Here is a 27326-nt window from a genome sequence, read left to right as displayed (position 1 = left end):
TTAAATAGTATCACTTCAGTTTATTTTAGTTTTTGCTTTGGCATAGGCACCTATGAATAATTTTTTTTTTAAAAAGCCAAATCTGGTTAGTAGTGGTGCCTAACAGGTTATCCCCATTCATTTAGCCAGCCTCTTAGCTGAAGCATTGTAGCCTGAAGATCACTCGACCCTCTTGGATTATGAGGCCGTTTCCCCCAACCTTGCTTCCTTTCTTTAAGCAGACATGATATATGGGATCCCTTCTATTGTATCTGGCACCCCTACCTAACATTCTGCTAGGGCTTGTATACTAGTGACTATTAGCTATAACTGAAGCCAGAACGGTCTGCCTCCCTGATGTGGGTCAGTAAGCTGAACCTCTTTAAGCCCACTCTGCTTATTTTAGCTAGGCTTGGTCTACCTCTTCATTCTCCTAGCGTAGGACTTGCTGCTGATATCCATAGAAAAGATACCAGCTTCCAGCACTTTAGGTGCAGATCCAGGTACTACCACCAATTCAGGCAGTGAATTCCATGTACCCATCACCATCTGGGTTTTAAAAAAAAGTTTTTCCTCATGTCCCCTCTAATCCTTCTGCCAATCAGCTTAAATCAATGTCCTCTACTTCTTGAACTCTGCTAGGGGAAACAGGTAGTACTTGTCTACTCTATCTAGGCCCCTAATAATTTTGTACACCTCAATCGAGTCTGCTCTAGCTGCAATTTTCAAGCCCTAGCAACATTTGTAAATCTTCTGCACACACTCCAGAGCAATTACATCCTGTAATATGACCAGAACTGCACACAATACTCAGCGTTTTATACAGTTCCATCATTACATCCCTGCTTTTGTATTCTATACCTCAGCTAATAATGGAGAGCATTCCATATGCTTTCTTCACAACCTTATCTACCTATACTGCCCACCTTCAGGCACCTGTGCACATGCACTTCAAGGTCTCACTTCCTCTATCCCTCTCAATATAGTCCCGTTTACTGCGTATTCCCTATTACTGTTTGCCCTCCCTAAGTACATTACCTCACACTTCTCTGGGTTGAACTCCATTTGCCACTTTTCCACCCGTTCCACCAACCCATTGATATCTTCTTGGAGTCTACAGCTATCCTTTTCACTATCAACTACATGGCCAATTTTTGTGTCGTCTGCAAGTTTGCCAATCATGCCCCCTACATTCAAGTCCAAATCATTAATATATATCACAACCAGCAAGGGACCCAACAATGAGCCCTGTTGCACACCACTGGAAACGGATTTCCATTCGCAAAGACATCCATCGATTTTTACCCTTTATTTCCTGTTACTGAGCTAATTTTGGATCCAATTCGTGACATTTCCCTGTATCCCATGGGCTTTTACCTTTCTGACCAGTCTGCCATGTGAGACCTTGTCAAATGCCTTACTAAAATCCATGTAGGTAACATCTACTGTACTACCCTCATCAATCCTCCTTGTCACTTCCTCAAAGAATTCAATCAGATTTGTAAGGCATAACCTTCCCTGATTAAACCATACCTTTCCAAGTGACAGTTTATCCTATCTCTCAGTATTAATTCTAATAGTTTGCTCACCACCGAGGTAAGACTGATAGGCCTATAATTGTTCGGCCTTTCCCTCGTACCCTTTTTAAATAATGGTACTACGTTTGCAGTCTTCCAGTCCTCCGGTACCTTCCATGTATCTAGTGAGCATTGGAAAATGATCCTCAGAGCATCCGTTATTTCCTCCCTGGCTTCCTTCAATAGCCTAGGAAACAATCCATCCGGCCCTGGTGACTTATCAACTTTCAAGGATTCCAGTCCCTCAAGTACTTCCTCTCTTGTTATGTTTACCTTATCCAATATTTCACACCTCTCCTCTTTAACTACTACGTCCGGATCATCCCTTTGTGAATACGGAGACAAAATATTCATTTAAAACCCTACACACATCCTCTGCTTCTACACACAAGTTACCCTTACCATCCCTGATAGATCCCACCTTTTCCTTAGTTATCCTCTTGTTCTTAATGTACTGATAAAACATCTTTGGGTTTTCTTTAATCTTAGTAGCTAATATTTTTTCATGCCCTCTCTTTGCTTTCCTTATTTCCTTTTTTTACTTCATCCCTGTACTTTCTCTACTCCTCTAGGCTTTCTGCAGTATTTAGTTTTCTGTGACAGTCATAAGCTTTCTTTTTCTGCTTTATCTTGCTCCGTATACTTCTAGACAACCAGGGGGCTCTAAATTTGGCAGTGCCACCCTTTTCCTTTGAGGGGACATGTCTGCATTGTACCCGTAGAATTTCACCTTTTGGTGCCTCTGGCTTGCCACTGATTTCTCCTCAAGTAGTTGTGTCCAGTCCACTTCTGCCAAATCACCTCTTAGTTCTGTAAAATGTGTCTTCCCCCAATTTAAAACGTTTACTTCTGATTTAACTCTGTCCTTTTCCATAATAATGCTAAAACTAACTGAATTGTGGTCACTATCCCCAATATGGTCACCCACTGTCATTTCACCCACATGCCCATCTTCATTTCCCAGGACTAAACCTAGAATTGCATCCCCTCTTTTTGGGCTTATCACGTACTGGCTAAAAAAGTTCTCCTGGACACCGATCAAGAATTTTGCGCCCTCTTTGTCCCTCACTGTTTGAATCCCAGTTGATGTTAGGGAAGTTAAAGTCCCCTACGGTTAATGCCCTCTTATTTTTGCACTCGGAAATTTACCTACATATTTGTTCTTCTATCTCCCTTTCACTATTTGGGGGTCTATAGTACACTTCTAATAGTGTGACTGCCCCTTTTTTATTTCTTAGCTCAACCCATATGGCCTCGATTGACGATCCATTTAGCATATCATCCCTTCTCATAACTGTAATTGATTCTTTAACCAATAATGCTAACCCCCTCCTTTTATCATCCACTCTATCCTGTCTGAAAACTCTATATCCAGGGATATTGAGCTGCCAATTATCCCCCTCTTTAAGCCAGGTTTCTGTTATAGCAATGATATCATGCTGCCATGTGTCTATCTGTGCCCTTGGCTTATCTGCTTTGTATGTGATACTCCTTGCATTGAAGTATATGCCCTTTAACCCCGTCAAATTCCTGTGCTGAACACTATTTAACCTGTCCTTCTTTTGCCTTTCTGAGTTGCTAACTATGTCACTAACTGCTTTTCTACTTCCCGTTTCCTAGTCTGAATTTGTCCTATCTGTACCTGCCATTTGGTTCCCATCTCCCTGCCATACTAGTTTAAACCCTCCCCAACAGAACTAGCAAATGCCCCTACGAGGATATTGTCCAGCAGGTCCTGCCTTTCCCAGAATCGATCCCAATGCCCCAGGAATTTAAACCCCTCCCTCCTACAACATCTCTCAAGCCACTCATTCATCTGGTCTATTCTCCTATTTCTGCTCTCGCTAGCACGTGGCACTGGGAGTAATCCTGAGATTACTACCATAAAGGTCGTGCTTTTTAATTTATTTCCTAACTCCCTATATTCTGTTTGCAGGACCTCATCCCTTTTTTTACCGATGTCGTTGGTACCGATATGGGCCACGACCTCTGGCTGTTCACCCTCCCCCTTCAGAATGTCCTGCAGCCGCTCCATGACATTCTTGACCCTAGCACCAGGGAGGCAACATACCATCCTGGAATCACGTCTGCGGCCACAGAAACGCCTATCTGTTCCCCTTGCGATGGAATCCCCTATCACTATTGGTCTCCCATTCTTTTTCCTCCATCCCCTGTGCAGCTGAGTCACTCGTGGTGCCACAGTCTTGGCTCTTGCTGTATTCCCCTGATAAGCCATCTCCCCCAACAATATCCAAAGCGGAATATCTGTTTGAGAGGGAGATGTCCCCAGGGGACTTCTGCTCTACCTGTCTAGTCCTTTTACTCTGCCTGGTGGTCACTCATTTCCTTTCTGCCTGCGGTGTGACCACCTCACTGAACGTGCTATCCACGATAATCTCAGCATCGTGGATGCTCCACAGTGAATCTACCCGCAGCTCCAGCTCTGAAATGCGGTTAGCCAGTAGCTGCAGCTGGACGCACTTCCTGCACACGTGGTCGCCAAGGACACCGGTAGTGTCCATGACTTCCCACATAGCGCAGGAGGAGCATATCACGAGTGCGAGCTCTGCTGCCATGACTTGCCTTAGGTTAAGCTCGTTAGTTACTCCCTTTAAGAAGTTTTACTCCTTTAAATTACTCTTAATTTAGAGAATGTTAACTACACTAGGGACCTTGATTCACTAAAAAAAACGCTATTTGCCATAACTAAATTAAGTTTAGTTTTTTTTTAAATTTAGTTTTATGCTATAAGTTACTTAGCCCACAGTCCTAAGAAAGAAGGAAACAGAAGAGACACTCACCACCAACCACCTACCTGCCTTACCTGTGACGTCACACAGCAATTTTGTTTTGTTGTTGCTTTGACCCGCTCTCGGTACGCTCCACTCTGCTGTCCAAACAAATGCACCTCACCCCTTACTGCACCGAATCCCCTCACTCACCAAATTCCATTGGCCCATTGGCTCTGCTTGGGAACTCACTGAGTAAACACAGTGACCCTATGGATTTTGTTCAGAACATTTGATCTCTGCACAACTCTCAACATTTATTCCAGCTAACTGTTGATCTAGCATAATCTGGGTGCACTTGGACCTCCTAGCCTTTTCTAAGATAACTGACCAATAACTTCCAAAATTATCAGCTTACTCCCCAAAAGAACCTGAATAGTCAAAGAACTCCTTTCACAGCAGTGTTAGAATGCAATGCTTTGCCACAGGAATTGGTTGAGGCAGATGCCATTGCATACATTAATGGAAAATTGGATAAACGTTTGAAGCAGTGAACAATATGCCAGGTTATGGGGGAGATCAAGCTGGTAGTGCTATTTTAGGACAGCTCTATTGAGTTAGGACAACCACACTAGGTCAAATGCCCAACTGTGCTGTATACTTCTGGTTCTATATCTAATACTTAATGTAAGAAATTCTGCCCTTCACAGTTACATAAGACTATATCCTGGGCTATATAACTCCTTGTTTGACTCTCCACTAAGACGGCAAGTTTTTTCTTGCATATTTGTAGTCAATCCATAACCAATCTTCCCAATTATTTTTGCCTACATTGCAATAAAGACTGCACTTAAAATACTTCATTTGATGTGAAGTGCTTTGGGACATCCTGCTGACATGAAAGGTGCTATATAAGTACAAGTTCTGTTTTTGTGCTACAGATATGGACAGATACTTTGATCAACCTACCTCACTTAAATGCCTATCTTTAGCAGTTTGATTGTTTGGCTTTATCAACTCAAGCTCCAGTGCACAGGCGAAGGTCCGCATGAAGCAAGTGACTTCCCATCTACAGAAGTTGCTTAATGCCACAAAATGATTGACGTCGTTCAGTAATTGGTAAATCTTCCTAAAACAATTCAGACACTGGTCTCCACATTAGTGCACATCTGACAATATTGTATTCCTCCTAGGCCACACATCTCAAACCAATTCCTTTTACGTATGATTTGGCTCTTTTGTGTGACATCTGAAAGGGCTGTACTTCTGGTGAAATTACAAGACTTGAACAATAGTCAATTCTAAATGTGAAAATACAGTTAAAGCTTTCCCAATGATTAGCATCAGTATCCCTGTCCAAGTAGTATAGTTTCACTTATCCTACTTCTGCCAAAGCAAAATCCTGTGGATGCTGGAAATCTGAAATAAAAAAAGCTGTTCATCTCTAACATCTTCCCGTTCTGATGAAAGGTCATTGACCTGAAACGCTAACTCTTTCTCCACAGATGCTGTGTGAGTGTTTCCAGCATTTTCTATTTTTATTTGTATTTCTGCTAGCAATTCAAATATTCAGACTTACTGACCATTTCCCAACATCAAACTTTGAACTAAGATTTGCTGTGTTTACCTTGTAGCAGATCATGGGCTGAATCTTCATTCAATTGGAATGATTATTGTAAATGTCCAGCCATTAAGTTCATGTTACTTTTCTTTAATTTGCTAATGTATAGCCTCTACATGCTGTTTCTTTTTCCTCCACCTTAAGCATACATTGATGTTCCTTTTCATTAGCCTTCAGTTTGCACTGATACAACTCTCCCTCCACCCCAAATCTATACCATTGTTCCTTCAGTCTCTTGTAATGTAGTTCAGATTTGTTTCTTTTTCCACTTGTGATCACACTAGCTCACGATCTGCATCTCATATTCTGAATACTGCTGTTTGCTACTATTTAATTTAACTATAAAAGTTGAATAGTATGTTTTTAGTCTGTCACTCTAATCTCATTTGTTTTCAGTTATTACTTGCATTTCTTATGCTTGGGCAAAGACCACTCCTGAATGAGCCCTCATTCCTTGTCACCTGGAGTGTACCTTTCCATGTCCAAGACCATTCCCAAAGCTAGTCTGGAGGTTAAACAGAATAGTTTGTTAGTGCATTTAGTTTACTAGATATATCTCATTCTCTCTCAATCTACTAGGCTTTAGAAAGTAGTGTTTGATCAGACTATGCCTTAAGATATAAACTATGGAAGTTTATTTGAAAATAGCAAATGAGTAGTTGCAATAAATGTTACAGAACATAAGATATTTTCCCAATTAATACTGAACCTAATAACTTCCCTCAACTTTGTGGTTCTTTGCTTACTTATCATAGTCTCCAATTTTTCTCACTGATTTTTAGAAAAGATGGCTCAAAATATCACTGCCTGGACAGAGCTGTCAATCAACTGCAATAAAGGCTACTTATGTTCATCTGCCAACTCCCAGTATAAAAGAATTCCAATCTTTTTAAAAATAATGCTGTCTTACCTACATGTAAGGCACTGAAAACGTCTGTGGTCCTAGGGTCTACCCCCCCTCCCCCTTTCCTGGAGTGTGAGAGATGGGGAAGATTGTGCTTGGTGGTGGGATCATGGCGATGGCAGAAAATGATTAGGTGAATGGGGAGGTTGGTGTGATGGAAGGTGAGGACAAGGGGAAGCCTCTTGTTTTAATGAGACAATTGGGTAAGAGCAGAGGCATGGGAAATGGGACAAACATAGTCAAGGGCCTTGTCGGTCACTGTGGAAGTACACTAAGAACCATAATCTAGGTAGTTGTGGCAGTCAATGGGCTTGTAATAGATGTCTATGGAAAGCCCATTGCCAGGAATAGAGAGCAGTCTGGGAAGAGAAAAGTCAGACGGACTAAGACATTGACCTGAATTTTGTGCTGAGCGGTGAATGAATGGCACCTGCTGCTCGTTAGATTTGAAATTGTCCACAAACTATCCATTGGCTTTTGGACACCAACTTGCTGAAATAAGTGCAGCGTCCTCTGTTGGGCATCTGTGAGCTGTGTGAACAGGGCAAGGAATTGTATCCCCTTAACCAATTAGATTGAAGAATTGTTAATGAGCAGCACAGACACAGAAGCTGGAAGCGTCAGTTAGAATAGTAAATTCAATGTAAAATCAATTACAGAAAGTGAAATAAGGAGAAGGTAAGAAATATTGAATTAAGAGACAAAGAATTTTTTTTTAAATGTTTCAATTTTTTTTTAAATGGCCAAGAACAATTATGTGAAGGAATGAGACTCCATGTTGGCAAAAGAAATTTTTCAGTGCCAGAGACATTGTTTTGGCTGTCATTAGACTTACCATGCTGTTAAAATTTTGGTTAGACTAAAAACACTGGATGGACCTTTTTCTGGCAAAAATAATTTGTTTCCAGCTGGGCAGGAGAGCAACCTCACGCCATTGCTGCCATTTGAATAGTGAGTTAGCCAGCGAGATTGCCTTCCCGCAAAGCTTCTGGACGAGCAGGGCATCTGGTAGAGGAACCTCCGGATTTCCGCATTTAACTGCACGTGTGGTCACCGGAAGTTCCTCTACCATTTGCATTGAAACAACTGAGAGCCCTATTAGGCTGCCCATTACTTTTAGAGCAAATTCCAGACCAAGGGAAAGGTGGAAATTGGAAGGATAGTTAAAGGAAATTAGTTTTTCAGCTCATTGGGACAGCAATTAGTCTATTCATACAGTCCACTTTGTGTATTTTGGGAAGTAGAGTTGGAGAACAATGAGATTGGGCGGGGAGGGGGGAGATTTCTAATTGAGATGAGATAGATAACTGTCTGGAAAATTATGGGGTGGGAGTTTGATTATTAGGAGCGAGGTCTAGAGGGAGATAGAGGAATCATCCAATAGTTGGCATTCAGCCTTAGCAGGTAGAGGTCCTTCCACCATATGAGAACAGTGCCCCCTTTTGGCAGCAGGTTAGATGATGTAAGAATTAAAAGACTGGAGAGCTATTAATTCAGAAGGAGATAGATTAAGTAACAGGAGTAGAGAAACTAAGGCAGCCACTATCATGGTAGCAGGTCTCAATAAAAAGATCAAGAAAAGACAAATTATCTAGAGGGAGGGATTCAAGTTGGAGAAGGCTGGAGACAAGAGAAGGGAGGCAGATTTAGGGAGAGAGGAGTCAAGCCTCCTGGACAAAAACAAAGACACAGAGGTGGTAGAAGATCTCTGTCATGTCAATCTCAGAAGTGATTGAGGTGCTGGTATGGGGGATGAAGCTAAGTCCCTTGCTGAAAACAAATCATTCGGGGTCAGAAAGGGGATGGTTAGAGGGGAAGGTTAAAACCCATCAAGAAGCAAGGTTAGAAGTGTAGAGAGAGAGGGTCAGAAGAAAGTGAAGGGAAAGGAGAATCGAGGGTTGGGATCCAAGAGTTACTTTAGGTTCCAGCCCTTACTACCTGAAAGGAGGAAAAAAGAGTTTTTCATTAAAGTGCTGGATGAAACAAAGGATGATGTGAAGCAGAGGACCAGGACAGCTGCACTTAAGTTTGGGACAATAATGCTGAGTAGAGAGATAGGCATGGTTCCTCATTAAATCTGATCTGCAAACTGAATTTGTAATGACCTGGTCCTAGTCTTTAAATTCTGAAAGAGTCAGTAAAACTTTGGCCTTAAGAGGTTTCCTCTTGCTATTGGCCCTGAATAATTTTGATTTTGCAGTGAGGGATGGGAGGTGGGGAAGGGCTTTTAAAATGTTTTCTTGCAGAAAGAACTGGTTTCTTTAAACTATAAAATTATTTCCTGTACAATGGCTATGTGGCTTTCCTAATCAGCAGTAGGATAGATACATGATCTATTTTACTACTATTTGAATAAAAATGATCATCAGTGTGAATTTCAACATGGACCTTCCCTTTATTGCAAAAAGCATCCTGATTTTGCATTATGGTAATATACATATCCAGACAATGTAATTTTTTGCATACAAGTTATAACTGAACTTTCTAAATCTATTTCACACTACATACACTTTACATGTATAGATGAGAGACTTTGAGTCATCTGCTGTATCAGTGGAAAGAGACCAGTTTAATAAAACTTTGCAGAAAGGAAAACAGACTAAAGTTCAAGCTGCTCTGCTTAGAACAAGTTGTCCTTTCAATGTTTAATAGTAATCATTCATGGTGACTTGATAGATCTCTGGTTTTATCAAATATTAACGGTTCTCCCTATATGTTGCTCATAATATGTCAGAGGATACGTTCTTTTAATCATAGGATGCACAGTGTATTACCAAGGCTATTGGCTTACAGTGACAAAGTCAAATAGTGTTTTCATTACATAGTAGTCTGGGATCTTTATCAGTGTTTTGGGAATCAAATTATGCACTTTTCTCTGAAAACTAAATCAGTGGCCTTGATTCATTTACCTATGTACTCAATTTTCTTTTCTATTTAAACACAGATCTACTATAAGCCCACCGACTCCCACCTTGATTACACTTCCTCCCACCCCGCTTCCTATAAGGACTCTATTCCGTTCTCCCAGTTTCTCCGTCGCATTTGTTCTGACGATGTCACCTTGCACACCAGTGCTTCCAATATGTCTTCCTTTTTCCTCAACCGAGGATTCCCCTCCACTGTAATTGACGGGGCCCTCGATTGCGTCCGTCCCATTTCCTGCACTTCTGCCGTCACCCCTTTCCCTCCCTCCCAGAACCACGATAGTGTCTCTCTTGACCTCACCTTCCACCCCACCAGCCTTCACATTCAATGGATCATCCGCCGCCATTTCACAATGCCACCACCAAACACAGCTTCCCCTCCCCTCCCCTCCCCTTTCAGCATTCTGAAGGGATCGTTCCCTCTGCGACACCCTGATCCATGCTTCCATCACCCCCAACACCCATTCCCCTTCTCCAGGCACCTTCCCATGCGAGCGCAGGAGATGCAACATCTGCCTTTTCTACTCCTCCTTCCCACCGTTCAGGGCTTTGCTAAACACCTCCGCTCAGTCCGCAAGAGTGAACCTGATCTTCCAGTCGCTTGCTATTTTAATTCTCTGGCCCACTTCCGCTCTGACCGCCCTCTCCTCGGTCTCCTACACTTGCAAGGAAGTTTGAGGAACAGCACTTCATCTTTCGATTAGGCACTTTACAACCTTCCAGACCCAACATTGATTTCAATAACTTCAGATCATAACCACTGCTCCCATTTTTTTGGACAGCGGGTGCTGGTAATGGTTCTGCTGTTGCCATTTACAGCTCCCCTAGTCCCATCTTTTACTTGTCCCATTACCATCCTCCATGCCTTATGTAATCATCCCTTTTGTCATTTAATCATTCCTGCCCTCCACCCTATCACAGACCTTTCCTTTTCTTTCCTGTCCTCCACCCAATCACAGACCTTTTCTTTCCTCTCCACCCACCGGCCCACTGCCCCACTCCCCCCCCCCCCCCACCCCCCACCCTTTCCCTGGCTCTGTGCTTCCATAAAAGCTGTTAACGTTTCAGGTAAAAGACCTTTAGAACTGATTTAACTCTGTTTCTTTCTCCACAAATGCTGCCTGACTGGCTGAGTATTTCCAGCATATTCTGTTTTTATTACAGATTGCTGATATTCTTTCATATAAAAATCCCTACTAACACAGTTGTACTAACATTTTTGCATTGATATGCAATGGTGTCAAATGCACAAGAGAAAATCAAGAAGCAGGTTGTCAATCTGACCGCAGACAATACCAAAGGCAAGACGCATTGAACCGCATTCATGAGTAGTGTCAGTTTGGCTCACTAGTCGCAGTCTCACTTCTGCTTCAGAAGGTTCTAGATTCTAGTCCCATTTCAGGACTTGAGCACATAATGTAAGCTGACATTTAGTGCAGTACAGAGAAAGCTTTATTGTCAGAGATGCCATCTTTTCGATGAGACGTTGGAGTAATATTTTTGTAAGGGTTCTCTGATCTCTCACCATAACTTCAGCAGAAGATCAGTAGACACCCTGGAAAAACGGCATGAATAGCCATTTATGGTATTTCTCTGGGGTTTCTGTCGAAGTTACAGCAGGAAATTGAAGAACCCTTGCAGAGATTCTATCCTGTTAAATCAAGGCTTCATCTGCCTGTTCAGGTGAATATAAAAGATCCCATGACATTAATCAAAGAATAGCAGGGGAGTTATACAGGACAAGATGTATCCTTCAATCTACACGACCAAATCAAATCACATAGAAACATAGAAAAATTTACCAGCACAGAAGGAGGCCATTTGGCCCATCGTGTCTGTGCCAGCCGAAAAAGAGCTACCCAGCCTAATCCCACTTTCCAGCACTTGGTCCGTAGCCTTGTTATGGTACTTCAAGTGCACATCCAAGTACTTTTTAAATGTGATGAGGGTTTCTGCCTCTACCACCCTTTCAGGTAGTGAATTCCAGACACCCACCACCCTCTGGGTGAAAAATATTTTCCTCAGCTCCCCTTTAATCCTTCCACCAATTACTTTAAATCTATGCCCCCTGGTTATTGACATCTCTGCTAAGAGAATTAGGTCCTCCCTGTCCACTCTATCTAGTCCTGTCATAATTTTATGTACCTCAATTAAATCTCCTCTCAGCCTCCTTTGTTCCAAAGAAAACAACCCCAGCCTATCCAATCCTTTCTCATAGCTAAAATTCTCCAGCCATTTCAATATCCTCGTAAATCTCCCCTGTACTCTCTCTAGTGCAATCACATCTTTCTTGTAATGCGATGACCAGAACTGTACGCAGTACTCAAGGTATGGCCTAACCAATGTTTTATACAGTTCTAGCATAACCACCCTGCTCTTATATTCTATGCTTCGGCTAATAAAGGAAGGTATCCCATATGCCTTTTTAACCACCTTATCTAACTGTCCTGTTACCTTCAGGGAATTGTGGACATGCACTCCAAGGTCCCTTTGTTCCTCTACACCTCTCAGTATCCTCCCATTTATTGTGTACTCCCTTGCCTTATTTGCACCCAAATGCATTACCTCACATTTCTCTGGATTGAATTCCATTTGCCACTTTTCTGCCCACTTGACCAGTCCATTGATATCTTCCTGCAGTCTACAGCTTTCCTCTACTTTCAAAGATGCTAAACTCCTGAATACTTCCTTTCTCACTAAACTTATCCCATCCAATATTTCACACTCCTCCTCCTCCTTAACTACAATCTCTGCATTGTCCCCATCCTTTGTGAAGTCAGACACAAAGTATTCATTAAGAACCATACCCACATCTTCAGCCTCGTCATATAGGTTACCTTTTTGGTCTCTAATAGCCCTACTCTTTCCTTAGCTATCGTCTTGCTCTTTATGTATTTATAAAGCATTTTGGGGTTTTCCTTAATTTTACTTGCCAGTTTTTTTTATACCCTCTCTTTGTTTTCCTAATTTCCTTTTTAATTTCACCCCTGCACGTTCTATACTCCTCTAGGCTTTCTGCAGTATTGAGTTCTCAGTGTCTGACATAAGCTTTGCTTTTTTGCCTTATCTTACCCTGTACGCTCCTTGTCATCCAGGGGACTCTAGGTTTTGCAGTCCTACCCTTTTTCTTTGTAGGAACATGTTTACTCTGAACCCCTTGAATCTCCCACTGCTCTGACACTGATTTACTTTCAAGTAGCAGTTTCCCATCCACTTTTGCTAAATCACTTCACAGCTTTGCAAAATTGGCCTTACCCCAATTTAGAACCTTCACTCCTGTTCCATCTTTGTCCTTTTCTATAACTATGCTAAATCTAACTGAATTATGGTTAACTGCTTATTTATTCCTTACTGCTTGTGGAACCTTGCTGTACACAAATTGGATGTTGCATTTGCCTACCTAACAACAGTGACTGCACTTCAAAAGTTGAGGTGTCCTGAGGATGTGAAAAGCACTATATAAATGCAAGTTCTTTTCTTTACTCCTACTGCTTGGGTTTCACTTTGACTGCAGTATAACTCAAATATGCTAATAAGAAGAGAAAAATTAAATAAAAGGTATTTCAAGCCCCAAGGTGGAAAATGATGGATAATGTTCCTTTAAAAACACTTCACTTCAAAATTAAATTATTCGAGAGTTTAATGCCACGATTATATTTCAGGTAATAACCCGAGCCAGACATCGCTAACGGTGATGCACAGTCAGCAGAGCCTTGTTATAATGCACACAGACCTGAGTCTGAGCAGCTCAGTGTAGCCGCAGAGCTTTGCACACACGTACTTTGATATAACCTCTAAGCTCGCTACTACAACAGCTAACTTTTAAGGAGAGCATTAGGAGTGCCTGTTTTTTCCTTATAATAAGAATATTCTATTCAAGGAAGAGGCTAAACAGGATGCCAGAGCACTTTTGAAATGTTACTTCATACTGCTCTCTGGCTATACTGCTGCTATGCTTGGGTATTTTCATCAGGACCATTCACCTCAGTTATTTTGCCACTTTTTGCTTTGAAGTGCAGCCAAACTGCTAACCACCCAAGTTCCATTCCTGGCCCACATGCTAGCTGACATTGTAAATCATTCCCACTCCTCAGGTACTGTCACCCTCTCTTTCAAAACCATCATCATCGCCGCCCCCCTCAAAAATCCCAACCTCAACCCCCATGTCCTTGCAAACTACTGTCCCATCTCCAATGTCCTTTTTCTCTACAAAGCCCTTGATCATATTGTCACCTCCAAATCCTTGCCCTTTTTCCCTCCACGTCATAGCACCTCGTCCTATCTACAGCCTTTGACATGGTCAAGCTCACCTATCCAATTGTAGCCAGAGCATCTCCAGCAATGGTTCTCTTCCTTACTGAGGACCATTATTTCCAGAGTCTCCCAGTGATCTATCCTTGGCTCTCTTCTCCTCCTCATCAACATGCTCCCTTTTGGCGACATCATCCGCAATGAGTCAGCTTCCACATGTATGCTGACAACAACCAGCTCCACCTCTCCAAAGCCTCTCTCAACCCTTCCACTGCCTCAATGTTGTCAGACTGCCAGTCACCCGCTTTACCACAACATTGGCAGCCATATCTTTCAGCAGCATTCACCCCACATTCTGGAATTCCCTCTCTAACGATCTTTGCCTCCCCACATCCCTCTCCCCCTTTAAGATCCTGCTTAAAATCCTCCTCTTTTACCACCTTTCGAATAGCGCCTGCTCTGGCTTGGTTTCCATTTCTTTTATTACACTTCTGTCAAGAACTTTCGGACTTTTTTAAAGTTAAAGGCAGTATATAAATGCAAGTAGTTGGTATACTGTTCAAATCAAATTAGTCATTGTTTGATATTATGAAATGTGGAGTTATGCCCTTGGCTATGTTTCTGCACTGTTTCATGAGCTTCACTTTGCTTCACTCCTGTGCGGCTCCCCGGAGTCAGCGCCAGGTGCTCGCGCTGCTACTAACGAGCGCGTGACGCTCAGTCCGGGCTCGGCTCCCGGTATAAATGGCGCGCGCCCTCTGGGTGCTTTGGACCATTTCATTTATTGAGTGGCGGTGGGACTGCAGCAAAAGACACGGGCTGGGCAGTGGGGCGGGATTCGTACTATGGCGCGTGTCCTGTTATTTGGGTACGTTTTTCGCGATGTCAAAGTTGTACTGTTTAGTGGATTTCTCATCTTTCTAAAGGTTGCTCATTTGTTTAACAGGTTCATATTGTCGGTGGCTGCGATAGTCCCTGAAGTATGGATGCAAACTGCGCCTCCAGGTCAGATATCGTGCAGATCCCATGTGTTGTGTTGTCACATTCACTTGTGTTGATAGTGAAGGAATGTCCCTGATCCCTTTCTGTAGGTTTTCTGAAGACTGAATGCCGCGACAGTGTCTTTTGGGTTGGACTGAATAAGCACTTTCTTGCAGGGAAGTTCTGGCAGATTAACGTTGTTGGTAAGTTCAGCGCCGTTATCTTGGAATCTGTCTCTATCTAACGGTACTCGGCTCCTGGACCCGGTGGTGGTGTGGCGGAACCATGGGCTTCATTTTAGCACCCGCTATTGGGTGCGTTCCTGGCGCGGGGCTCCGAAAATCGGGGAATTCCGGAGCGGGTCGGGAGCTCTGCTCCAACCCGCCCACTCCGGGTTCCCCGCTGACGTGCACGCGCAGCCCCGCATGTGGGACTCCCGCAGGCAATTAAAGCACATGGGGTGCCACTTGACAATATTTACTCAGGTATTTCAGGTCATTAACAGACCTGATTAAGGGAATATGTGAGGAGGGGTGGGATTTCAGAGACAACTGGGACTGTTTCCCATACTGGGAAAACACTCCCAGTTGAAATGGACGTGTTGTAGCTATCAGCCTGTGGCAGCTGCAAAGGTCCATTTGATAGGTGGTGGTGGTGGGGGGGGGGGGACCCTTGCTCATTGCAGGAGGCCACTCTGTCACTTTGGACAAAGTTTGGCCTCCACCACCCTCCTAACAATAAAATGCACCAACTTGCACACTTACCCCAGGGTCCAGAGACATGTACCTACCTTGCGGACCCCCTCCGATGTACATCTTCTGGATTGGGGGCCGCTGTAGCTGCAGTCATGACCTTCTCGGCGGGCGAACAGCATCACCAGCCTCGCCGGCCACCTCTGCCACGTGGAGCTCCACAACAGAGTGCTTTGACACATCCACCTGCACAGCAGGAGGGAGGGCAACCGCAGAGAGATGCGTCACAGAGGGCACTACCCTCACCACAGGGTCCACAAACCGAGGCTCAGCTTCCTGGACCTCTCTGAGCAGCAGTGCACACGGAGGCTCAGTCACTTTACATGTAGTCGTGGACATCTGCAGCCTCCTGCATTCCGACCTGCTCCTGGTTGGCCTGAGCGCCATCTTCTTACCTGTCGTTGTCAGTCACCACTGCCCTCAACAACTTCTCCGCATCCTTCCAGGGTGCCACCGAGGACATCACCGACGTCTCTGTCGTCTGCACAAAAGAGCCCTGCAAATACACCTACACCCACTCTGCAGTGACAGTGGGTGGCATCAGTTATGGGTCTTCATTTTGATCCTCAGGAAAGGGCATTATTGCACAAACCAGACAAGATTTGCAAAGATGTGGCAGTAGTGGTGCCAATATAATATGTAATGTGAGTTGGTCAGAAATTAAATATAAGTAAAAACCATGACAAACCCTCAAACATCCTTCTCATGACATGTTTGCCTTATGCTTCCTACTGCACATATGTGATGCATGCCCTGTGGCTGCAGCACAGGTAGTGGCAGGTTGAGTGAGGCTGACAGTGAAACAGATGCATGAGAGGGTGAGTATGAGGATTGGGTTGAGTGGTAGTGGCGGGATGAGTTCTGGTGAGGTGAGTAAGTGCAGGTAAGATGAAGTTTGAGTGGGTATGAGGGGTGATGTGCCAGAGTAGTGTTGGCAGTGCAGAAGGAGATGTGGGGTGGGGGCGGTGATGTGGCAGATGGAGTGTAGGGGAATGAGTAAGTGTACTCACTTTGGCTGACCTACTTAGGTCATTGCAGCGCCTTCTGCACTGTATGCAGGTGGGTAATATGTTGGTGGTGCAGGTGACCTCTTCTGCCACCTCGAGCCAGGCCTTCCTGGTGGCAGAGGTAGGCCGCTTCCTCCTGTCTGCTGGGGGGGGGGGGGGGGGGGAGAGATCTGTCCTCCCCTCCTCCTCACCCTGTGCATTGATACCTGGAGTGAGGCATCATTAAACTGGGAGCAGCCTTCCCCCTGGGCTGCTCCATGCTGTAATTTTTGCTATTTGTTGCAGCATCAGTCAGTGGAGGACTGCCCCTTTAAATAGAGCACCTCCAGCTGACAGAGCTTACTGCGCAGTCTGCCCGAAGCGCAGATCAGCAGTGGGGAACCCAGAAGACCAGGTAAGTGGATCCAATTAGGCTGCGATTGCGCGGGGGGCAGACTGATTTCGCCGGCCGCGAACCCGCAGCCCTGGTAACATCGAGCCCATCTATCTGCACCGGCTCAGGTCCCACAATCTGGAGTTGTAACTCTTTCACTGCACCCTAAACTGAAGATCACTCCAATATCTGCATGTGCAGTAATCGTGCTAATATAGCCTTGGATTGTTAAACTTCTGAAATACGAAAAACCCAAATCACCTTTAGCTCCAATATCTGTATGCTGGGGGATCGAAGCTTGGTCCTGTGCCACTATAGCTATAAGTAATGCAACTTTTTCATGAAGATGCATTCAGTTCACTTGATTTCTTTTTCTGAGATGTGAGGTGCTGGTTGACTTTTTTTTTAAAAAGTCATTGACCAGTAGTTAGTAGCTCAATCTGTTTTGTACATTTTTTTCCAAGAGTTGAGATTTGATATCTCTTAATATGACAATGTAGTGAAGTAAGTTGCACTTGAGGTTAAAACACTGCAAAATTGAAGGTGGGTGATCTTGTGAAAGTGAAGCTGAGAAACAAAGGAGGGTTGCAACAGTAGGGAGTCTGGAGCTATGACATTCTCCAGAAGAGTGGCCATGACTGCTATAGCTCCCAGAACAGATCTCTTTTGTTGGTGGTTTGCTCCTAGCAGAAATGTAGTGGTGTCCTACTGCTATGATCATATTTCTGATTTGTTCTTACTAGAAGGCTGTCATAAAGATTAAAATAACATTTGTGTGTAGTTGTCTAATTTGAACAGACTTGAGCCTAAATTAGATACATACTACACCTGGCAAGCTCAATAGGCAAAATGTAGTTTGTATGATGCAATAGGTATTCTGCAGTCATGCTTGTTTTAGGGGATTTAGTCTTGGTGGATTGATAACTATCTTGATGATTACTCTTGGTTGGCATGGATATGCTATCCTAAATTGACTTGGCTTCCAAGATGATTATTCATTTGTGATCAATACAATCCCTCATTTCTGGGGATGGTAAGTTCCATACCAGCTGATACAACAGTTTCTCAATACTGTACTGCATAGGGAGTGCACCCTTTTTTTTTCAAGGAAGAAATCACTTTCTTCCCCCCGCCCCCCCCCCCCATTTTTAAGTCTTGCTTTCTGATTTGCAGACTATTCACCAACAATAAGTGCACATAGAATTCAGTTTGGAGACTAACTTTGTTTTGGTTTGCTTTCTCAGATCAGTCTGGTTATATCTTTCCTGTCACACCAAGATTTGCATCCCAGTGTGGTTATACGATTGCTGTGGATCACTGGAGTGTTGAATTCCGTGCCTCTGTCCTCAGCTGTTGTGTCCATATTGTGGTAAGTAGATCTTGGAAATCTAGTGTGGAGAGATTTGCAAAGGACATGTGTTTAAAAAAAAAATTATTGCTTTGCCTTGACCTATGGTCCAGTGAGATGCAAATGTTGCTATTGTTTGTTTCAATCTTAATATGTTTACTGGATGCATTTTTCAAGGCAAATGCAGGCTACTGAAGTTTGAACTGTTTTTAAATTCTGTCTAAATTTCACCAAGAATCTTGTTTGGAGGCATATTTTCCTAGAACAGTGGACATAGGGGTGGGTGGGATGGCAAGATCACCAGAGCCCTACATCCGAATGGAAGGATATCCTCCAACTGGAATCAGATGATGTTTGCGGTTCAGTGTGTACTGCATTAAAGGAGGATGTAGATGGACATCTTCAATTCACAATATAGGGGATATTGAATGGGAGTTATGTGCTCTCCTTAGTGTGGGAGTGCCTAATGAAGCTCTTCCAGGGTTGTTACTCCAATAGAGTCCTTCGTGCTTGAGAACAGTCACTGACACAAGCCAAAATGTAATGCTGATTTGCTTTTAAATGTATAATGAAATGGTTCACCAACTGTATTTTGATACCATTGATCACCTTTCCAATTTGTTTGTAGAATGATGAGCAATTCAACCTCACTATACAAGTACAAGTATCAGGAACTGATGGAGTAGCTTCAACATATATTCAAACTCTGTCTTGTATGTACTCTCCATGGGCTGCAAGGGAAATATTCTGTGAAGAAAACTACATGCAGGTAAAGACAGCAATACTGAATATCTGTCCAGACTGTCAAATATTTCAAAACTGAGAATGGAGGCTTCAAGATTAATGCAACACTTCAAATACAAATCACTGATTTATAATCTGTGTGTGTGCTTCTGGGTCAAATACTCCACATTGGCTCATACATCCTTGCATCAGGATTGATGTCTTAGTTGTAAATTAAGCTGATGGGCAATGTTTCTGATTTAATAAACAAAAACTAACTACCAAGTTGTGTATATCCAGTGGGTTCTCGTGGATAGAATTGTCTTCTTTCTGAAGATAATGTGTCCTCCTAATCCACTAAACTGCCTGATAGACCATGTGCCTGGATTTCAATAGGTGACTTTATTGAACTTGGGCAATGAGTGTTCCTCCCATTTTCCCAGTGACTCTACTGGAACTGTAGGCATGTAACTTGTTTCAGTAACTACAAAGGTCTATTACACCAGGTTGAAGATTCACTAACTTTGTCTTGCCATCAATCATGCCCAGATCTCCGTACAAAGAAATATACCAACCATTGAGGAGGATTATGCCCAAGATGCTGAAGATTGGGCTTTAGTATTGCCAGAAGTAAGTAGCTTTTTTCTTTTCCCTCACTCTCAGAAACTTGTACTAAAGATTTTCCAATATTGGAATGGAGGGAAATTGAACTCCCAGTACTCTATATTGCACTTGTAAATGTTGAACATATTTGTATGGTTTGACCATCTCCTGATATGAGATGGGAAGACTTTATTAGATCTGTTTATCTTGGCCTCACATTGGGTTAAAAGATGAGAATCAAAACTTGACCTGGACCCTTGATTTAACTGATGTGTGTGAAACATGCATAGAAAATGCTGGAACCACTCAGCAAATTAGTCAGTATCTGTGGGGAGATTAGATCCAGTTCTTCAGAACTGGAAGAAATCAGATAAGTTGAGGGAGGGACAACCAATGCATGCACAAACATTGAAGTGCAATGTATTGCATGCTGTCAACAGCCTAATTGTATTTTTTCCTCCTCGCCTCATAGCAAGTAGTTTAATGCTGTTTAAGCCATCTTGTAGATTAAGGGGACTTGTATTTTTCTGCCATACATCCATCAATACATGTTCCCCACCATGAAGTCGTGTGGCATGAGCATTTTTTTCCCTGTTAAGGGCGTTTCACCATAGTCAATAATTTTCCCTGTAAAATGCACATTGTCTTGAATCCCCCAAAAAATGCAATGTAGTGGCCTTCTCCAATTAAATTCTTGAGTAAGGTTGCTGCTTCAATTAGCAATAAAACTGAGGAGTCAGGCTTATTGCCAGCTGTTTGGCATGCCTTTTGACAAAGCATGCCAAAGGTCATGTCCAGAGAATTTAAGCTTGTAACTTGTCCTGAAAAATGTAAAAAATCTCTTGACTCCTTTCCGATCTCCTTCAGCCCCATCTGATTTGACTACAATCACTGGTCCCTTTTCCTCATTAGATTCCTATATTCCTGAATTGTGATCTGATCTGATCAGCCACATGATGGTGTACTCCTGCTCCTATCTCATGGTCTAATTATTTTCAACTGGCCAACATGTGTAGTATTTTAATCCCAATCTGATGGTTAGATAGAAAGATTGCCAGTAATTTCAATGTAACATTCAAATTAGGGAAAATTAAACTTCTGGATCTCCACATATTTGACTTGGATATGATGTACTTCTGATTCTCTTCTATAGTTTTCCTCTTAACTGGAAAGACTCATCCACCCTTTTGTGGTCTCTACTGTTCATGTAGGCAAGTAGTGCAGGCAGTGGAATATGGCAAGTGGTATTTCATGTCCCTGGTGGTAAAAGGAGTATGACTGTGAAAGAAGCACATGAGAGAGGCTATGGCATCAACACAACAGTGTCTCGTATTTTGCTTCGTGCTCCATATCATGCAAATGAGGCTCAAATAGTCTTGGTAAGTTCACTAATCCTATTCTCCTTCAAGTGGTGCTTTGGGCCCAAAATTCTTGACTGAAGCATTCCTATAGGTAGGAGTTGAAATATTTTGGCTTTTCATGTAAATTTCCCTTTCCAATTAGGTCCAAGGTGTCCCCTTGTCTGTAATCCGATCGACCAGCTTTTACAAACGGCATTGGGTGATTCTGCTAATTGATACAGCAGTGGCTTGTCCTGTTGGTAAGAACTTGCATATTATGCTCTCAGTTGCACCAGACATTCTTCACCCTCCTGTCCCTACGGAATGAATAGATCAAGCCATGCAAAACTGGATCCAGTTCTATAACAACTTAAAGCAAAAGTGTCTTCCTTGTTTAGACTAACCTGGGCAGAGTTTCCAATTTCTGTGCTAGGGGTCAGCCTGTTTTTTTTAATAAAATAAACACTTTTTTTAAAAAAGCAAGCCATTTTCTGTCACTATCCAAGAATGTCACCATCTATAGTACTGGACTCTTGATGCACTGTGTAGGGGAGCCATCCATTGCTTTCAGAATGTTGTTTGCATTCTGTCTGGAATAATTGAAGCCACATTTTTTTTTAAATGTACAATCTGTCAAATCAACAAAACTTTTTGTTCCCCCACTTCAGATGGCATTACATTCACTGATAATATAATCACCTGGACAGTGCCAAGAATCTTCACTCCAATTGTGACCAGTGAAGTTCATCAGGACAACACCTCCATGGGAGTAAATGGCATCAAGTTGGGTCCTACAAGAATGGCAGAAAGAAATTATACCCTGAATAAAAATGATACTGCTCTTGCTATAAGAGTCCCAATTGGAGCACAGGATGGATACTATAAGGTTGGTGACAAATTAGATTTTTGCATTGCTGATGGAAAGCAGATATATTCTCCACAATAGATACCCTTTGGACAGGGATTGCAGCCCACAATGTTGTACCTACTTGAAGAAAACTCCTTCTGTAAATGTGGCAAATCTATGATTGTTGCTATTATGGTATTGGCTTCTGTATATTTGGAAGCAGAGATACAAAATGTTCACTCTGGAAATGCCTTGCATATTTTGATATGCAACCAGCAGATTCTGTCTGAAGGCAAGCCATCCAATTCCCACAATGTGGGTTTGGCTCTTCAGGGTTTATTTATCACCCAGTCATCTTTAAATCTAGGGCTATTTTGTTGAAATTAAGCAAGGCAGAGACTCTACAGACAGTTAACCACCCCCTCCTCTGTCCACTTTACATTGCAGCTTAATGTAGCTGATTTCAACTATCTTGTCATGTCCCCGAAGCCTTGTTAAGGCTATAGCATATCATATTTCTGGTCATTAACTGCCAGATTCAACAGTAAACAGACTTTTGCCTAAGCTGCAGGCAGTGAAGGGTTTATTCAATCTGAAGTTGAGAATGTGACTTAAACAAGCAAGCTTAAAAAGTGGAAGGTTTTTTGGCCCTTGTTAGAAATTTCCTAGAATTCTGGCTCACTTACAAGAGTGGTTTGTGACTGAACCTGAAGAAAATAGCAACAATTTACATTTGTCTGTTATCCGTGTTTAAATTCTGATGTAATGTCACTCCGTTCTAATAGCTGAATTGTTACCTTGCTTTCAGAGCCATGTGGTGGATGGACAGTATGGTATCAAATACAGCATTAACTTATTCTTGGAACACCTGTGGGAAGATGAGGCATGGGGATGGAATAAAATCAATGTGATCCATCCAGTCACCACTCCCTTTATTCCTCAGCCTCTTGTTCTCACTGATGGTATGTAGTGTCGTCTTAAATACAACTGGCATATAATCTTTCCTAAATGGGATGTTCTTGGTTATTAAAATTTACATGATCTGGATCATACATGCAAAAGTCCGATCTTTCAATTTATTATTAATTCCTTGGATGTGGGCATCACTGGCAAAGCTGGCATTTATTGACTATCCTTAATTGCTCTGAAAAGGTGGTGGACTGCCTTGATCTGCTGCAGTCCATGTTTGGAAGGTGCTCCCACAATGCTGTTGGGAGTTTGCTGGGTTAAAATCCTGGATGATGGATCTGTATGTCCAAATCAAGATGGGGTGTGTCACTTGGGAGGAGGTGTTCCCATGCACCTGCTGCCCTTGTCTTCCAAGCTGGTAAAGGTCACAGGTTTGAGAGGTGCTGCCAAAGAAGCATTGTTGTTAGTTCACATTGCATCACTGTATACCAAGGATGGATTTTTAAACTAGCGGCTGATATGCTGATCAAGCAGACTGATTTGTCCGCTAACAAAAATGGCATGGTAAATTAGTAATCCATAGTGCATGGCTCTGAACCAAACAGCCATTTGAATCCTTTTGGGCTCATGGGAGTTCTGAGAAAATGCCTGCTTCCACAATCTCATGCTACTGGCAAATAGTGTGACCTGAGTCAATATTGCATGTGTCCTGTCTCTGCCACTACTATGAAATGCCCTTGTCCCCATCAAAACTGCTGCAGTTGAATATATGGATGTCAGATGTTCCCATCATGCTGGATGGATTAAAATCCAGGCCCCAAAGGTGAAAATGCCTTTTTCTAACTCTCTGCTCCAACACACTTCTGTGCTTGTTTATAGTAATGCATCAAGTATCAGTCCAAGCTGATCAATTCGGTTACATCACTTGTTCACTGCATGGGCAATTGATGTTTCATGCAGATAAAGACCAATTCACACACCTGTGACTTAAATGGGTTTATTATGCTGCGACATAAATGTGTTCCAGATTGGAGTTCAACTTTTCTATATCTATTCCAGATACCATTCCTGAGCAATGGCTATTCAATGTCACACTCGGCAACTTTCTTCCTGATGTGGAACTAAAAAAGCTCACTCTGGGCTCTCAATCCTTCCCTGTGGATGAAGAAAACCAGATATTTAATGTGTACAACTGGACTACCACAAATGAGACCACCCTAAATAGAATCTTCATTCTCGAAGTTCCAATGGAGTCACCAGTTGTAGACCGAAAGGTAATGGAATATTGGTGAGAAATGTGGGTTCCTACATGGCCTGAAATGTTGTTGACTCTTTGCTTTCTTTTTAGTATATAGGAGATGGTGTTGAACAATACACCCTTGACATCATTTACACCCTGACTGTGGTACCAGAACATGTAATATTCACACATACAGCTCGTTTAATCCATAAACATAAAATAGGTAAGTTTTTCTCCCCTTGTGCCCACTCAGGCAGGAATGCTTTCTTTGAAGGCTTCAAATAATACTGTGTTTACTTTAGTACTTCCTGTGGCAAATGGCTTTTGTGATGAAGAAAACATGACACTGGTGATAACCCATGGAACCTTGGATCAGTACTGGATTCCTTTCATTGGCAATGTACAGTTGACCTGTCACTCTGCTGAGCAGACTGGTTATATGCTGAGAGATAATGGTACCCACTTAATACTTGTTGTTCCACATGATGCAGCTGAAGTTGTCCATGAGGTAAGCTGCTTTTACCTAGTCCCTCTTTTGGCTTTTAATTTGAGCTGATTCTGACGAATTGTGGTTTCATTACAGGCAATGAATAACCAAGGCCTTAGAAACAGATTTGACTTCAGACTGAAGGATAATAAAACCCTGGATGTGCTGACCAACTTTTCTGTTTCCTGCAGCTTTTCTACAGCAGACTTCATAAGTAAGCTCTTTGCTTTCACTCATATCCAAAGCCTGGCTTGCATGTTGATATACTGACTTTTTTTTCTTCTCTTAGCTTGTTTGCCAAATGGAAGAATGGTCATTACTGTTCTAAAACTTGAAGCATTGTTGGGAATAGATGCTGCCAAAATGATGCTGAAGGATAGAAGCTGCAAGCCAAAGGAGAGTGATGAATTCAAAGCTGTCTTTGAATTTTCTGCCAACTCATGTGGCACAATTAGAAGGGTAAGCTAACTATGGCCTTCTGTTGAGTGACATAAGCTGGAGGCTGCAGGAAGGGCTCAGCAAGCATCTAGTAATTGACTAATTGGCTTCTCTTGTAGTTTGAGAAGAATTACATGATCTATGAGAATGAAGTGGTGTACTTCAGAGAATCAGAACCAACTGGTGACCCAATATATCGGTAAGAATCTGAGCAAAGGCCTTTCCTTTTTGTGGGTATATAAATAGTAAATAACATGTTTGCTCCTTTTTTAGGCTTGCCATATCTTGTCATTACCACATAAATGACTCCCTGCATATTCAGTTTGAACACCAAGTAAATCCTCTGCCAGCTGTTGTACCTGGATATGGACCTATTGTCTTAGTTATGCAACTTTCCAAAGGTAAAGCTCCTAAACTACAGTTCTATACTAGCTTCCATTTTAAAATAGTTGTACCCCACATGTCCAGTATGCAATCATGAGTGAATATCCAAGATTGCTTGATGTTGAAATAGGAAGAGCTCACTTTTTTTTGGCTTGGATTCTTGCAGATGTGTTGTATTCTAACCTGTATGAAGAAGGTGACTATCCAGTAGTGAAGTATCTGACTGATCCCCTGTACTTTGAAGTGCAACTGTTGCACATAGAAGATCCACAAATTGAATTGTTCTTGCAAGATTGCTGGGCAACTGCATCACCAGACAGAAATGATATTCCACAATGGCCAATCATTGTCAAAAGGCAAGTATGAGCCACTTCTTTCTGGAGAAGGTGGGGAGCTAATTAACTTGAATAACTAACTAACTTTTTTTAAACAGCTGTGAGAACAAGGCTGATGTGCATATGACCATCTTTCATCCAGTAACCAGTAATGAGAGGGTCAGATACCCCACTCACTACAAAAGGTTTGAGGTCAAGATGTTTGCTTTTACTGTGGGCAACCTGAATACCATAGTGGGACAGGTGAGGATTGCTTCAGATAAACATGTTGGTCAGTGCTTTCCACATAATGTCCTGCTATAATAATGCTGTACTTTTATTTTAGGTGTACTTTCATTGCAGTGTAGTCTTGTGCAGGAAGGACCCAGTAAGTGGGCAACTTTGCCCTGGTCAATGTATACCAGGAAAACAGAGGCTGGGTAAGGTATTAAGATTGGAATAAAACTTGTGGTGGTGCCTGTTGCATGCTACTGACAAACTGTGTAACTGCAGGTCGAAGTGCAGGTGCAGAGCACAATCTGCAGGGATCTGTATCATCAGGAGCAGTGGTGATCGTGGCAGAAATCCCTACACTGGAAAGCAAGATTGTGACAGGTGAAGAACCTTCCTTGAGCTAGTCCCAGCAGTGATTTTGAAATATATTTGCTGACTTGTCTGGCTTTTTTTCATCAGATATCGCAGTGAAGTCCTACTCCTGGCCATTGCTACTGATTGGAGGTGTAACAATAATTGTTGCTTCTATTGTTCTTGGAATTATTGGTCACAAATGCCAAATGAACAGGTTATATTGATCTTAATTAAAAACAAATCTCTAATTTAAATAGTGTATCTCTGGTTTTTTATTCGTTCATGGGATGTGGGCATCACTGGCAAGGCCAGCATTTATTGCCCTTGAGAAGGTGGTGTTGAGCCACCTTCTTGGCTGGTTTGCTAATCCATTTCAGAGGGCAATTAAGAATCAGCCACATTGCTGTGGGTCTGGAGTCACATAGGCCAGACCAAGTAAGGACAGCAGGTTTCCTTCCCTAAAGGACATTAGTGAACCAGATAGGTTTTTACTACAATCCAGCAGTTTCGTGGCCACCATTACTGATACTAGTTTTTTCCAGATTATTTAATTAATTTAATTATTCCCCAGCTGCTGTGGTGGGATTTGAGCTCATGACTCCAGATTATTAGTCCAGTCCTCTGGATTACTAGTCCAGTAACATAACCACTATGCTACTGTACTTTTGTAAACAATTTTACAACACCAAGTTATAGTCCAGCAATTTTATTTTAAATTCACAAGCTTTCGGAGATTCTCTCCTTCCTCAGGTAAATGTTCAGGATCTCCTTGAAGCCTACGCATTTATACATATTGAATAATACATGGTGTTTACAGACTGCCCCTGCAACTGCCCGTTGCAGGGGCAGTCTGTAAACACCATGTATTATTCAATATGTATAAATGAGTAGGCTTCAAGGAGATCCTGAACATTTACCTGAGGAAGGAGAGAATCTCCGAAAGCTTGTGAATTTAAAATAAAATTGCTGGACTATAACTTGGTGTTGTAAAATTGTTTACAATTGTC

General features: G+C 42.4%; 1 protein-coding gene across 1 annotated transcript; it reads left to right on the top strand.

Moving 5' to 3' along the window:
- Positions 1-14766: 14766 nt before the first annotated feature.
- On the top strand, positions 14767-26573 carry LOC137321374 (uncharacterized). Its single transcript, XM_067983759.1, has 22 exons — positions 14767-14853; positions 14932-14990; positions 15077-15169; positions 18343-18467; positions 19075-19215; positions 19719-19799; positions 20984-21151; positions 21276-21372; positions 21781-21998; positions 22768-22921; positions 23928-24142; positions 24217-24331; positions 24411-24616; positions 24692-24809; positions 24885-25054; positions 25153-25232; positions 25307-25434; positions 25584-25773; positions 25851-25995; positions 26078-26171; positions 26245-26346; positions 26425-26573. Exons 1-22 carry the CDS (start codon positions 14831-14833, stop codon positions 26541-26543), a joined length of 2841 nt encoding a protein of 946 aa, XP_067839860.1. The 5' UTR covers positions 14767-14830; the 3' UTR covers positions 26544-26573.
- Positions 26574-27326: the final 753 nt, after the last annotated feature.

The sequence above is a fragment of the Heptranchias perlo genome, chromosome 5 (genome assembly GCF_035084215.1).
Source record: "Heptranchias perlo isolate sHepPer1 chromosome 5, sHepPer1.hap1, whole genome shotgun sequence".
Taxonomy (NCBI): domain Eukaryota; kingdom Metazoa; phylum Chordata; class Chondrichthyes; order Hexanchiformes; family Hexanchidae; genus Heptranchias; species Heptranchias perlo.
This window is presented reverse-complemented; position numbering and strand designations above follow the sequence as displayed.